The 15,921-nt window shown below is 43.0% G+C and overlaps 1 protein-coding gene and 1 long non-coding RNA gene across 3 annotated transcripts in view; one reads left to right on the forward strand and one right to left on the reverse strand.

Moving 5' to 3' along the window:
- Window positions 1–1,062: 1,062 nt before the first annotated feature.
- LOC115336837 lies at window positions 1,063–10,228 on the reverse strand. 2 transcript variants are annotated; one of them, XR_003921940.1, is made up of 3 exons: window positions 10,081–10,228; window positions 8,799–8,971; window positions 1,063–7,172 (listed from the first exon to the last, which is right to left on the reverse strand). It is a non-coding gene; the product is annotated as an uncharacterized LOC115336837 (long non-coding RNA). The 2 variants fall into 2 exon arrangements; XR_003921938.1 differs by having other exon boundaries at window positions 1,063–8,971.
- Window positions 9,671–15,921, forward strand: part of EDIL3 (EGF like repeats and discoidin domains 3) — a 260,774-nt gene continuing 254,523 nt past the window's right edge. Inside the window, exon 1 of the mRNA XM_030004450.1 lies at window positions 9,671–9,874. Coding sequence (XP_029860310.1) covers window positions 9,808–9,874 — 67 coding nt within the window. The 5' untranslated portion in view covers window positions 9,671–9,807. The remainder of the gene's footprint in view (window positions 9,875–15,921) is intronic.

The following is a 15,921-nucleotide window of genomic DNA, read 5'->3' on the forward strand; positions in this document are numbered from 1 at the left end:
TCTAAAGGATTGGTAGGTTGAGCCACTCCTTTGATCTATAGGGACTTTAGTTGCCAAAAGCAGGAATGATATGTGAATTAACAAATAACATTTGGCATTGAAGTACAAGTCTTCTCTGTCCATCTAATAAAATGTGACTTTTCTTCAGGCTCAAAGGTCATAATTTTTTTGTATTTCAGATACAATATTCTTGTATTAATCTGAGGACTGTATAAAGTGAATTTAAACCTTGCCTATACTGAAGAAGTTGTTTTGGCCCAGAAAAAAATCTGGGTGTAAATAGGTCATTCTTACCTGCATGCATATATAAGGTTGAAAACCTGGATTTTAATCATCAACTCATCAAAGGCTAATGATCAAAATGTTTTTGTAAAGTTTATCTTTGGCTATTTTTATCAGCTTCTGCCTTTTTTTTCTGTCTTCCCCCCACCATGAAAAGAGGGATTTAGAGGGATTTTGAGATTTAATATTTTTCTTCTCTATGGCTGCAGTGCTCCAATATTGGCTATTTGATCAACAAAGCTACAAAAACTTACCATTGAATAGATGTTAGACACCATTACATCTCTGGTGAATGAGTGTACAAGACTTGTAAGAACCACCCTAATTTGCGAGATAATAAAATATTTGACTGCCTATATTAAAAAATAACTTGACAAATAACATGCTTCCATATTATATGCATCCATATTTTATAACTGAATTTTATAGCAGTAATTAATCTTTCCTATTTAGCCAACTGGAACCAAAGGACTTGAAAAAAACCTACCTTTCTGGAAATTCTAATTCTTGAGTACAACATTTAAAAATAAATACATAGAGAAACATCCTTTATCATACTCTGCTTTCATGTTCTTGTGTAAGGAAATCTCTTAAACAGGAAGCTCTTCCAGATTGAGAAAAATGGAGGATGGAAATTTAAAATGTCCTTGCTTAAGAGACAAAACTCCCAATTGTAAACATGAAACAAAGTGACAAAACCAACACTTGGGTAGTACTTCAGGATATCTAAAAGGAAAAAGAGGAGGGACATATTAAAAAAACCTTGGAAGAAAGAAAACATTTATGAGAAATATTTATATATTTTAATGTTATGAAGATTTATCCATAATATTAGAAACATGTAGTCATAAAGCATTATAAATTCTGTTCAATAGTACAGTCAATGTGCCCATCCAGTGATGACATAAACATTGTTTATTCTACATGCCTATACTTAAATATATTTTTGCTTTCTGAGTTTCTCTTTATTTTCATTAGAGGAATTATTATTACCATTACCATTACTATTACTATTACTATTATTAAAATTGACTACTAGTGGGGTAAAACAGTACTGCAGCAACCTCCTGCTCCAGGGAGAGATGTCCTGATATTGAGCTCAAAAGAGACGACATGGCTGGTGCTCTGGGACCCGCACAATCCTTAAGAGGTTCCTGTGAGGATACAGATGTCAGTCTGAGGGCTGAAGGAGCTTTTAACTTGGACAACCGAAGTCATCTCCAGATGATTTCTTTACTGATACCAATGGCCGATACAAGTAATACCACAAACAGAAAAAGAATTGCATGAATATATCTTATTTTATCATAAAATATTTTGTTAGTTTACTTATTCTTCTGACCATTCACTTTGTTTCTCTCCTGCACTTTGTCTTTTTGGCTGTAATTTTAAGCTGGGAATCCTCAAGGGAAGAGCCTGTTGCTGCTGCACCTTGGCAGAGCCTCTAATGCAGTGCAGCCTCAAACCCCAGCCTCTACAACAGCTGTCTGGAAAATATGTTTTGACTGTCAATAGAGATAAAATCAAATAAGACAAAATGAAGATTTCTCAAAATTATCATGAGAACCAGAGTACTCATTGGAAAAGTGGAATCCCTGAGGGAAAAGAAATAGTCAGGATAGTTAATTGAAATACCAGAAAGCCAGACGAAGCAGCTGTATTGCCTGAATCAGAGTACAGGTAGGAATCTCAGCATTTTGTGTCAGGCAAGTTTTCTGGCTGCTGTACCACTAACAATCTGAAAAGAAAAGAGGATCTTGTGTCTTCTTTAGATGAGTATGCCCTTTTCCATCTTGCACAAAAATGTTCTACCAGTCATGAAAAATATTACCTTTCAGAAATTTAACTGGAACTAGCACATCTCCTTTCTTCAACTTTTTTTTTTTCTTTTTTTTTGTGATGAATATAAATTTCTAACACACATCTCTAGGTCATCCCTCAAGAAACCAAACCAAACCAAACCAACCAACCAAACAAAAACTATTAAAAAAAACCCCAAAACAACACATAAAACCAAGAACACTTAAAAATAATTTTATATGATAAGGAAAAGTTGTCATACATCGAGACAGGATGGCTCTGTCAGTTCACTGCAGTGGCATAAAAGTATTCCTAAAATCTCTCACATTGTCAAATTCCAACCTGAATGATTTACAAAATGTCATGATAAGCTGCCAGCTCATCAGAAGATGAAAGAAAAAGTTTTGGTTAGTTGTCTTCTTGTTTCACACAAACCCAGTAATTGAAATCTATTAAGTGTGTGTAATGTTGATTTGAAATGCACTCCACCATGAGAGACCAGGTGTCAAAAGTCTCTGGGCTCTAATAATATTCTCTTATTCTGAAATCACAAGATCTTTGGCTCAGTTTGCAGTTAAGTCTCTGAAATGCAGATGGCACAACTCCATTAAATACTTTATTGTGATTTAATGGTTCCTCCCCTGGGTTCTGAAATTCAGTTTGAATGAGCTGTTAAAACTAACTGTGCAATATAAGTGCTGAAAGTAAGAAAAAATAATTTAAAAAATTATGTTCCAATCTCTTTTTTTCCTCTCAGAATAAAAAAAATCAATAATAATTAAAAAAAAAGAATAGACTTCTTATTTACTGGCATGATCTGCAACAGCACATTTAGGGAAAAGCAGCCTCACACACCGTAAGAGCTGCTTACAGTTTAAACAGTTAAAGCATTTTCTTGCTAAGACGAAAATATCTTTTGTAGGTATCTGAAACAAACTCTTTCACCAAATTCATTCGTAGTGTTGTCCTCAGAATTCTAATATAAATAACAGTAGGATGCAGGCCTTGGTGTAACACATTTAACTTTGCAAAATTGCAACTTCAGCATTTATGTAGCACTGAAGCAAAAAAAATCCGAAACACCACCTTGGTCATTACAGATTTAAGGTAGGAACTTCAGCTTTGCATCTAAAAAGCTGTATTTGGAATCCTATCAGCTTTCTTCTACCACTGCCCTTGCGTATTTTGTAGAAATTCTGCTTCAGACTCATTTGATCAAGTGGTAGCAACACCAGGGAACTCGGATATCAAAGACTGCAACATATATTGCATGAGAATGAATCCTTCCAGCTACTGCAAACCTGGCTTGCTGGGCTGTACTTCACAGATGTTCCTGCAATGATTCAGGGTGCTAATAGGTCCTAATATTGAGGGATGAGAAGCAAGGCGAACTTTGCTGGAGATTTCAAAGAACTGTTGCTGCCTTTTCTCTAAATGGCTGTTTAGAATGGTATACGTGTATATGTGTTTGATAGTGACTTGACGCTCCCATTAATGATCATGGTTTAGCTCTTCCCTAACAGGGAGTACAACAGAGCAGGGCAGAACAATCCTTACTGGTGCAAGTCAGTCAGTGTGCAAGTGGAGAAAACAGGAATCATGCACCAGCGCAGAGAGCAACAAACTCGAAAAGGAGAGAGGTGTGTGTTAACTTGGGTTCGTAAGGAACCGAGGGTTGTTCAATCACATAGTCTCTCTTCCACTCACTGATTTCCTTTAAGTACACTTGTTTGCAGCTGAAAGCAGAATGCAGGAGGGCATGGAGGGCAAAGAAACATAATATCCAGGATGCCAGTCAGACGACTCCTCAGTATCAAGTGCAAAGGCATTTTATAAACTGATGTAGGCAGCAAAGCATGCGGTTAAGCAGTGTCATGGACTCTCCGTGTGCTCATCATCCTCTCAAGAACCATGGGCACCCTGTAGTTCTCCATCCAAGGGACTTGGGCTCACCTGAGAACTGCAGTCTCACAGCTTCACTGCCTGCTGGCACAGAGTCTTGAGCAGAAACCAATCTGCACCCGCATCAGAAGACCCACCATGTGCAGCTTGCTGCAAGTGACACTTTATCGGGGTGCATCTTTGCCTTGTTAACTTAACATCAGCAATGCAGAGGAGTGACATTGATGTTTAACTCAGACCTTCCTACGTAGAAAGTAGAGGAATCACGTGGTGTTGGTGACGAACTGTCTGTAGCGGCAGTGAACAGACACAAGCACATTAGCACTCAGCTTCTACGTGTCTTTCTGCTGCCAAAAGAACCGCTGTTCACCATTTCCATAAATCTAAATTGCTAACTTTCTTCCTTTCACAAGTGGGCAGGGAATAATTTCAGCTGAAATTAATTAGCATCTATTTCCACAACTTCAGTGGTGTGCTGAAGGATATGTGGAACAAAACGTAAGAATACTTCATTTCAGGGGTTGCTCTCACACCTTAGCCTGTGTACCCTTCTCCTCTTTTATGTTCCTGTGCACATTACGCACTCACATTATGGGTGGCAAAGGATTCATTTTATAACATACTCAGACATTTAGCCAATGCACGGGGTTCTTAAATATCTGTCCTCTGTAGACAGTAAAGGCTTATTTCCAAGTTAAAAGAAGGGGAATCAAAACCAATCATGGCACTGATTTTGTTGCCTCCTTTCTATAAAGAGTCAAAAAAATCCATGCTACAGAAGTTGGAAAGAAGTACTTTTTTTTTTTTTAAAATGGAGTTTGTTTCCCTGTGTTGCACAGCCACTTCTCTCCCTTTCCTGTGATGCAGCATTACATGACACTTCTTTTGAGCCAGAAAGGTTTGAGGGAAGCAGGATCTTCCATGCTTTATGCAACAAAACCCCACGTTGACTTAAGTGGAAACCTTGCATGTTCAAGAAGTGGTGGATCAGGCTTTGTTTGGGATGAGATAAAAGAATGAATTGTTCCCTTTTTCAGAGGCAGTGTCAACCAAAAGAATAATTCTGGCAGTGTTGCGGTGGTGGTGACAGACAGATGTAGTATCTGTTCTTTTCTCTGAGGCACATATACGCCAATGACTCGCAGAATCAGAGTAGCCAGTTATGGTGAATGGTGTACGACAAATCCCTGATGAACAAAGTACATATTATTAGAAAACATTATGGAAAGTTCCACTGCTTGTGTGCAGCAGTGGCTTTTTATAGTGCTAATTATAATTGAGGTGGCAATATAATCTCTGCCTGTACGCCCTGGGCGCTGAGCTTGTCTGGATCTCTCACTTTAAGAAGGCTCAAATCTGGCCAATGCTTTGATGGGAACCAGTGATAAAGCTAATCTCCTAAGCAAAGCTGGTATCCAAGATACCCTAAAGGTGTTATAGGGTAATTGACAGGTTACTTTAATGTTTACTAGGTGACTTCTAAAATTGGCAAGAGGTTGGCGAACAGTAAGGTTAAGCTCTTACTCTTTTACTACTGCAGCACAGATGGGAGTTACTCAGTTCACCTTTTGTGTAACAAATATTAGACCTTATGTCACTACTATTAAACATGAAGCATTATTCTATTTCTTATGCTAAAAATGTGTTCATTTTGTGCATTAAGATTTGTTGTTGTTGTTCCTTTCCTGATGGCTTTTTATCTAAGGGCAGTGTGGCAAATGACGTGGCTGCCTACATTTGTAATGGTTATAATTTTTTCCTGTTTAATGTACTGCAGGACTTCAAAGGGATAATTTGAGCATTTGGGGTAGGACAGGAAATATTGCAGACAACAGGGGAGGAAAAATAAGTACTAATGAAAGGAAGATGAAGGAAAAAATGGGGACATTATCAGCTGTGGAATAGCTCTTGCCCATCCTCAAGGAAGCTGACAATGTTGTGTTTTCCCTTTGAAAGGCAGCAGTTGATCTGTCTCTTCGCTCTGCCCCTTCCATTCCAGAAGATCAAGGAACCAGGGATCCTTAGCCTAAGCATCGGGTGTTGCACATTTAGACAGTTTTCACAGTCCCTATCTGGTAATCCTGTTAGGCAGAAATTCATGGTAAACAGTGCTGACCATTTAGATGGAAGAAGTTAAAAAAACTGGATGCAAAATTGTTCTTGACCCCTTGAACCCATTTCAGTACTAAAATCCAGAACATGAAGCGCATCATGAATTCACATGACAGAAGGAAGAATTTTGCATTACAGATAAATATCAAAATACAAATATAAAAATGTAATATTTATATATTGTTATAAATATCAAAATTCATATAAAAAGTGAGACTGTCAGCTTGAGCTGCAATGGCTTATGCCATTCCAGCCCCATTTCGTCTGTATTTCAGCCAAGTGCCTTCACTGTTGGGAAGTCACTAAGGATTTGCAGATATGTAAGCAAGTAAGGGAAAGAGAACCTTCAAGATGTCTTGGGGTTTCCCATATGAAAATGATGTTTACATACCTATAGTACTTATAAATGGCAGCAGAGTCAGAAGGCAGTTTTTCCCACCGTCAAGTGAGGCAGTTGCTTCAAGAAAGGTGTATACAACAAATGGCAAAAATCCACCATTTCTGAACTTTAGAGGACAATGAAGGACACCAGGTCAGCCTCTCCACCAAGAAGGTCAGGTCAGGGATTGGTCACTACAGTGGAGAGTTCTGCGACATGCTGCAACAACAACAACCCCAATGACAACGCTGGTGATGTAGCACTGACGAATTGAGGGCCCATAGCACAATAGCCCAGGGAGACTTGGGAACTCAGACTAGCACAGTAAATAGGTTTGGGTTATACATATCAGGAAATCCATATTAAGAAAACCTAGATGCAAATAATTATTACCTTTGAGTTGGGACGAAGGAATGATCTGTACCTCGGAGCCATTCTCAGAGCACTGAGCTGGAGCAGGATATGGCATTGCTCTGTGCTAAGAAAAACGACTGAGCTAGAAGGAAGGCACTGGATGAAGGGGAGATCCTGCAGCATCCCCGAGCCAGGCTCCTTCCCGAAATGCAGGGGAGCAAGCAGAAGGAAGCAGCACGTGAAGGGGAGCCAGGCAGAGAAGGACAGCAAGAAAGCTGCAGGAACAGTCCGATTACTCTGAGGTGGGGAAGATAGATTTTGCTGAATAAAACTTATTCAAAATCTGAAAACAAAAAGGCATTGCACTTTAGGTAAGAACCAAACATAAAAGCCTTTTGTTGTTTCATCCCTTTTGGCTGAATAAACAATGCCTGGCTTTGAAGAAGCTATTTCTGTGTCATTTTAATCAGCTGCTAGTCACAGGCTCTCAGTGGAAAAAGGCTTCCCAGTACCAAATGTAGTTAGGCCCTTTAGATTTATTCTAATTGGGGAAATAAAGGGGCTGCATTATGGGATTATTCCCTCAAGAAAAATAAAAAAAGGCAAGCCTGCCGCTTGGGGGTGCAGGCATGCTGGGCTGCCACAGCAGCTAAAGTGCAGCTTGCCTTGTAATTATGACAGCTGGATTCTTGGTTGTAAAACAGAGATAAGCAGTAAAATTAGCACCGTTGTGGAGAAACGATGCATTAATATCAGAAGCTTTGTTAAGGCTTCCTAAATTTCCACTATCTCTGTATTGATAGTAAAGCAGCCCTCGAGGAGAAATAGAAGTATTTTCTTTCCAGACAGTAGTTCTTCAGGGAGATCTCTGGCATGGACACTGACGTGTAAAATCCAAGTTCCTGTAGAAGTAGTGATGCAATCGCAGAGTATGTCTGTGCAGCAAAACGAAGGCATAACTGTAGCTCAATGCGGGAGCTGCCAGGTGCGGCACACATAACAGTGAAGACAGGGAAAGTTTTGGTGAATGCTACCAGCTACTGCATGTGCAGAGAGATACGCTGGACTAAAGCCCGTGCTAACATATCTTCTGTGCTAGCATGGGCTTCATTAGTGTAGGGGAGATGTTTTTTTCTTTATCTGTCCTAACCTGCTGGGTAATTTTGCAGTGCCCCAGTACTGCTGGCTGAGTGCCACCAGAGAGGCTTGCACCTCCGTGATGGGTGAAGTGCATGCTTGGTGTGTGCACCTGCGTTCGGTATGCAAGCAGAAAATGGTCTCGGATTCTGGGTGTAACATGCTCTTTATCAAGGCTTGTTATTTCTGGTAATTTCATAGCTTAACCAATGCAAAAAGCCTGATCCTTTTAATTCTTTCCTGACAATGCAATGTGTTGAAACTGAAATACTTCCCATATCAGAGAAAAATGCGATTAATTGCAAGCTCAGATGTAAAACTAGAGCTTCAGGGAAGGGCTGTCACCTTGCCACTTACAGGCATTTAATGGTAGACAAAGGGCTTGTAAAATGAAATGCTGGAAACTATTGTGAGATGCTAGCCAAAGTAGCCCACTGATTAGACGACTTAACGGGTCGTTTCTACTCTTAATTTCATGATGTCTCTCCTTGTTGTCATGCAACCGGCCCGGACATTCAGGTTGTGCCTATAGAAATGCTTCTCAACAGCCTAATGCTGTTAAGGGCATTCTTCTCACTCAGCAATTGCATTAACGTTTAATATAATATTAATATGGGCTCTTTTACTACGAGGGCATGTAGAGGGGATGCAAATTACAGCTATAAAATATCTGAAGAGCCTTTTGAATCCCATTGGGCAATTAGTACTTATTTCACTTTTGTAGCTGTACATACGCAGGTAGAAAGAAAAAAAAAAAAAGAAAAAAATTGTGAGTCGTCGTCTGACATGGGACCTTCCCGTCCTCCACCTTGGACTACTTCTAAAATTTCACCATGTCTTGCATTCTTGCTTCGGTTCCCTTTGAGTACCGGGCAGGATGACATCCTGCCCGGGGAGAGAGGTGGAAGAATGGACGTTCACATTTCATGCAAGTTCCCTATCTGGATGTTCAGGAAGGATTTTAAGTCGGCAGCTGAAGCAGCGCACAGTAAAGCGCAGGGCTGTCTAAACAGCACCCACAAGAGAAAAAAAGTTTGTGGAGGGTAAAATTACCTCTGCGGACCGCGCCGGCCTGCGCCCATCCCCTCAGGGAAGAGGGCAGCTGCCCGCAGCGCCAACGACTAAACCGCGACGCGCGAATTTGTCTCGGAAAAGGAACCCCGGGGCTGCGGTCCTGAGCCTCTTCCCGAGACCCCGATCCGCGCAGACGGCACCCGGGGGCAGAGGGGCACGGAGCGGGCCGTGGGGGAAAGGCTCCGCCAGAAGCCAAGTCCCTTGCCGTGGTGCACTTCGCCGCCGTCCCCGTCCCCCCCCCCCCGCCGACCCCCGCATCTCCCGCCGCAGCGGCGGGGGAGGCGCGGCCGGGGGGGGGAAGGGGGGGGCGGAGCAGGTGCCAGGGTGTGTCGAGCAGCACCGCCCGCCGCCGCCTCCCCCCCCCGAAGGAGCCGCTCGGGGCGCGCAGAGCGGCCGCGGTCGCGCAAGAGGAGGAGGAGGAGGAGGAGGGAGGAGGAGGAGAAGGGAGGAGGAGAAGGGAGGAGGAGGAGGAGGAGGAGGCGGCCCGCCCGCGGGACGGAGGCGGCCGGCCGGGCCATGCTGGAGGCGCGGCGGCACCTGGCGGGCGCGCAGAGCCGGCGGGCGGCGGGGCAGCCTCCTCGGCGCTGCTAGGGCGGCGGCAGCGGGAGCCGCGGCGGGGGCTGCGCTCGGCCGGGGGCCGGGCCGCGCCGGGAGGGACCTTCTCGCCTCGCCTCGCCTCGCCTCGCCTCGCCGGGCGGAGGCGCCGCCGCCGCCTCCTCCTTCTTCTTCCTTCGGTAGAGGCGGCGCGGCCGCGGGAGGAGAGGACCATGAGCCGCGCGGTGCTGGCCTGGCTGGCGCTCTGCGGGAGCCTGGCGGGGCCGCGCCTCGCCCGAGGTGAGGGGACGGGGATGGGGGGGGGGGGGACGGGGGGGACGGGGGGGGTCGGGGCCGCGCCGGAGCTCTCGCAAAGTCGGAGCCGAAGTGCGCGGGGGGACCGGGGAGGCGCGACCGGCGGGCGGCTCTCAGCCGGGTGCCTCCGTCTGGGCTTGCCTTTTTTTTTGTTTTCTTCATTAAAAAAAAAAGAAAAAGAAAATACTTACCTCTACATTTTAAATAGAAGCCGAAGAAAGATCCATCCTCAGACATGCTCTGTTTTGAAACTACGCTTAATTAGAGGGGAAACAAACGCCGTGAGAGCTTAAATGTAATCCAGATGAGCGGCTGGGAAGATTTAATAATAGCCGCAGAGCTGTCCACATCTCTTTTCCCTTCCTCTCCCCCCCCCCCCCCCCCCCGCCCCCCCGTCACCGGTCTTCATTTTAATTTGAAGGCTGTTAGCTCTCAGCCGAAGAGCCAGCAAACCGAGGAACACTTTGCAAACACGTTCTGGGGCTTTAGCATCTCGGCAGCAGTGAACAGCTCTTGTAAGGCGACCCTGTTCCTGTCTCCCTCTAACTAGGGCATCTCCATCTAAAACACCAACGGCGCCGTCTCTGTCTCATACTCTCCCCCCCCCCCCCAAACCCCCAAGCAAAGCCCAACCCTACCCTACCCCAGAAAAATAACTTTAGAGCTCTTGGAGTTCTCTTTATTGTTATTTAGAATAATTACGTAGTGGAGGCTAGGTGGATTTTCCCTCCTCCCGGCATTAAAAAAAGTTGTCGGAGCTCATCTTGCTACGAGCTGAGCGCCGGGGGGGGCGGGAGGCGGGGGCAAGACCGGGTTCCACAGCAGCACCTCTTGCGAAGGGGCCGGGGCTGCCGCGGGGGGAAGGCGCCGGGGGCGGTGGGGCTTCACCTGCCGCCCGTCCCGTCCCGTCCGCTGCTGGTGCCGGTGCCGACCCGCCGCTCCCCGCCGAGGCGGGCGCAGCGCCGCCGGGGAAGGAGCTCAGCCCCCGGGCGCAGGGACCGCCGTGGGTCCCCTCCGCACCGCCACCTCGACCCACAGCGCGAAACCCTCCGTGGGCGGCCGCCGTCCTGCGTGGGGGCTTCCCCCTGTCCGTCCGTCCCCCCCGCCCCCGGCACAGCTTTTTCGCCCTCCGCCAGCTCCAGACATGCCCCTTTGCCGGGGCTCTGTCTGTCCCTCCGTGTGATGCATCCGGCGTGGGGGGAATGTTTCGGGATTGGAGACCTTTTTATTATCGCCCCAGTTGTTATCTCCCCGAAGCTTAGTAGAACAACTGTTATCCTAATGAGTAACGTAGTATTTCCGTTGACTTTTAGACCTGTTCCCGTCATTATTCACATTTTTTATTTTAAAATGAAACCAATGTATCAGTAAAATTGAATATTTTATTGGATCTTAAATTATTCAGCACAGTGGCTTCTCCGAATCCAGTAACATTCACGCAGTTGCAGCGAGCATGTGATAGCTTATGCAATATGTCCTTGTACCTGCAGTTTATGCCCAAAGTCTTTTAAGCAAAAGATACTGTGTCTGCCACAAAGTCTGGACTTGTCATAAATACTTTGCATGGGGCTTCTGTAGGACTTCTCATAGTTCGCATCTGAGATGTTTTTTCATCTAAGTCTACGGTCTTGCCATGTTTTTAGGTAACTTCAGAACAGAGATAACTTCTTAGGTTTTCTAATAGAAGTGAAATAGGAAGGAAAAAAAATCCATTTGCTCTGTGATTGCTTAAGCTGTAATTGTTCAGTTAAAGATTTGTCCTTGGCTTTCAAAATGAGACAGAAGAAAATTATACAGAGTCTTTTTTTATGCTGAAACAGACTAAAACGTTGCTTGACACATCTGATATACTGGGTTAATTTTGCTCACTGTCATAACATTTACTTTTAATAGATCCTCTCAAAGTTATGATGACTGTAAGCACTGTAAGTAACTGAAACTCTTTAGAGAGCAGGTTTTGAACACTACAAAACTTTTTGTGCTTTGTTTGAACATTACTTGCTGATGAGTCCATTTGCATAATGTGTATAATGAAAACCCATGGTAGTGTCTTCTATGCAGTGGCCAGTTCTTCCCTGTCTTCTTTTGGGGTAAATTCCACCTGCAGATCAAAGTTAAGTCATGTAGTTCATTACTGACCCGTGTTTCAAGTCTACAAAGAAAAATACCAACTGCTTTTTTATGGGAGCTCTGAAAAGTAATGATGGAGGTCAAACTCCTGTTTATTCGTGGTATCTTAAAAACCTCTTTTGCTTTTTGTGTTTGGAACACATACATAGTATATCAGCAAGGTTTTTTTTTCTTTTTTTTTTTTTTTTTTAAAGGGAGAGAGAAGGAGGAGAAAGATTGAGAGAGGTGATAATGATGATGATGATGATGATGATGATGATGATGGAAAAAGTCATCCCAATGGAAGACTGCAATTTTCTTCTTTGGCCAGTCTGATAAATTTGCAATCTCATGCACTGTAACAGGAGTCTGATCTTCAGAGATGCATTTATATGCCTGTATATGATGAAACTAGGCTTCAAGGGTGCAGTGACTTCTACCCCTTAGTTTGCAAGAAAGATGCAGGTGCATTTTTAATAAGGAGTGTCCTTTTATACATATTTCAAAACAGCTGTAAGGTTTTACATTTGCTGTTGTTGCTGTTCGGTGGTCAAATTTGAACATGAGCCAATCTGATGTTCTACAGTGTAGTGGACAGACAGTAACTGCAAGAGTGACTACAGAGACTACAAGAGATTATTTCAGGTGGAAGAAATACAGTGCATCTCATCTATAGTAATACAGGTTCTGAGTCCCACTGTGTATTTTTTTAGGAACAAATAAGCCAGTACCTTTCAGAACAGTCAGTGAAGATTGGGATCCAATGAAAGGAAAACCTAATTTAAAACTGGTGGCTGTTTTAGTCCCCAGATTTACCTCATGGAATGGGGTGCGCTGATCGATCGGCTATGGTAACAGCACTCTAAGTGCATAGCAAATCGGTATATTCCATGTCTATGTGTTAAATGTCTTTGCAACAGGATCTTCTGAAGATTTACCATTTGAGTTGTCTTCATTGTGAAGCTGGTCATTAAATTGTATTGTGCATTTTCAGTTAGCTTGATGCTGAATTTTTATGTATGGTTTGCCTAAAAGCGATATTGACATTGCCAAAACCAGGCAAATCTAGTTCTTTGTTTCATGACTCTGTCCTGTCAGCCTGAGATAAATATTTTGGAACTTTCAAGGAACTGTTTCAAAGATGTTGCTTTTTCTCCGTTACAGTGGGAACCTTCACTCTCTCTGAGGCTTAGAAGTTTCTGTAAAGCCTCTTTCTGCAGCTGGAATGAGCTGCAAGGAGTAAAAGTGCTGAGAAACAAGAGAGGTAAACTGTAGCTTTGTTCTCATGTAACTATACTGAAAGACTGGAAAGATCACAGAGACTTTTAAAGACTGAGATTCTTCTGTTTTACAGAATGCCTTTGCATCTTCGGACGGCATCTGCTTCTGTGCAAACTGCTGACAGTGTGACCCTGCATAATGATTTTCACTGTTCTTTTAACAAATTACATTTGTATTCAAATTGATTTTCCATGACTGCTCATATAGCCTCCAGAAAGCATATAGCAGATATACTATTGCATCCTGTACGTGTCTGGTCAGCACAGGACAGAATTTGATGTCCAGTCATGTGTTATTATAACTGGAATTAATAGTCCAGTTGTAATAGTGGTGGCATTAGTTGGGTTTTTTAAGTGTCCAACTTCCTCTTTCTCTGCCCTTTATGTCTTTATCCTTTATGTTTTTTTTCAAAGGTCATACTTCATACAAGGTTGTGTATCAATGGTAGCATAGTGAAAAGGGGCACTGTCTTACCTTCCCTCCTCCACATTTTTCCAATTACCATCCAGTTGAAAATCAAGGAAATTATTCACTTTGGAAGTTATTTCAAAAGATAATCACTTTTTATTAAAAGGTTGATTTTTATGCCTTGAATTAGCTGTTTGTACAGCACATGTCCATACAGCAGCAGTGACAAACTCACAGCTTGGTATCCCTTCAAGTAAAAATATCTGGAGAAGCAGCGTTTAAGAAACTGCAAGAGTCAAGAAATAAATCTATGTTGTTCTCAAATTTATTGTGAGTCACATAGGAGTTAGTATGTTACTGTTTTCCATTTTTTAGGTTTTTACACATTTCAAACTTATGTAAGCCACAGAGCCAGGAGTATTTCTGAAATCTTAAAGGATGGTCAGTGTTGTATTACAAGTGATATTGGGCTTTGTAGCATACTTGAAGCCCAGCTGCCTTGAGTTTGAAATAATATGGGTTAAACATCAAAACAGTATTAATTTATTTCAACTTTCAAAACAGGTTCACAGTGAAAATAAGAGTTTTAATTTTTTTTGGTCAGGTGATACATTAGAAAATAAAAGGTGAGTTAAAAGATTCAGACCCAAATAAGGGTTGTAATAACCTTAACATTTGCAAACCTAAGACCTCTGGAAAATGCTGTCTTATATTGGAGGACCTACACACATTCTCCATTTAAAGGGCATGAAGGGAGAATGTAGGGGGAAAGCCAACATCAGCCTAAATTCAGTGAGTTATATCAGCCCGAGGAGTAAGTGATAATGGGTCTAAGTTTCCTTCTTTATAGGAAACTTAGATCTTATGTTAGAGGGAAAGCCACTCACTGAGTGTAGTGACAGTAGGGTATGGCTAATTTTCTAATGATATGGTGTGTAGGGGGTAAAGCAGCCTTTGTGCCATTTGTATTGCAGGAGCAAAGCGTGGACCTGTTTGAAAACAGTAACTGCAATTGCGCAGCTGGATGTGGGGTATTACTGAAAGGAGGGGCTGAGCTAGCAGCTGGTGTCGCAGAAATTTGGAGGTGCAGAATTTGTGCATGTATTTTTATGGTTTGGGATTTTATCAAATCTCAGTCTCGTTGTTGGGGCAATATACTTGTGGGGTTTTTCTATTGTTTGTTTGTGTGGGTTTTTTTCTCTTCAGTCAGCAAGCTGTGTTACCTTTCATCACAGTGGGGGTGTTCTTCTATTTTAAATTTTAAAAGCTGAGAAATGAAACAGACCATGGTTATCTAATAAAGTCTCTAGCTAATAATTACAGAATGTGGTGTGTGCGTGAATGCATTATCATATGAAACACACATGAAAACAATTTTACATACTATACAGTGACTATATGCATACATACTATATTGTCTCTATATCCACATTTCAGATCACATACAGAGGAATTACATTCACTTATGTGCCACACATCAAGTCTGATACTTCTTAAAAGTTTGGGTAATGTTAGATAAGACTTCATCGTCCTATGAATTCGGGATGCACAGCTCCGTATTTCAAGTCAAAATTGGTTATATTCAACAAAAGCAATGAACGTCTAAGGCTGTGTTTTTGACACTAATGATAGTATTCCTTGCTTCGCTCCACCACCTCCAGACTTTAGTAAGGGGCCATTTGTAGGCAAAGGCTTTTTATGACAACAAATTTGGTGAAGTTGTTTGAAAATACAGAAGAAAGTACTCATTCATCTGTGCCTTTTAAATGGAGAACCCTGGAGTATCTATCTTGGCTATACCACTTGTGGCAGCAGAACATCAGGTTTTCAGTTTTAGGAGATTTTAACCACAATATTTAAAGCAGTAAAGTCCAGTATGCAGATGACAGCAGGGAGGAGCAGCAGATGGATAAGCAAGCGCAAGAAGATCTGCTCTCCTTGTGTTGTGCTTGGGTAGGAGCTTTGCACATCCCAGCGGGAAACTGAAGGTGTGAGCAAAAAATGTGCAACTGCTTCCATTTCATGGGTCGTACGTGACCTTGGTGGCCAAAAGGAAGAGGGAGCGGAGGCAGGGCCTCCATGGGAGGAGGTGGGAGATTCGATGTGGGTGCTCCGTGGCGCTTCTTGTCCCAGGTGGTGCATGGGAGAGTAGGGGCAGATCTAGAGGCGTAACCTGTGTGGCATGCAGTGTCTGCATCAAGTGGTGACTCTTGGGTTAAAGCGATTGAGAAATT

Source organism: Aquila chrysaetos, chromosome Z (assembly GCF_900496995.4).
Source record: "Aquila chrysaetos chrysaetos chromosome Z, bAquChr1.4, whole genome shotgun sequence".
Lineage (NCBI taxonomy): Eukaryota > Metazoa > Chordata > Aves > Accipitriformes > Accipitridae > Aquila > Aquila chrysaetos.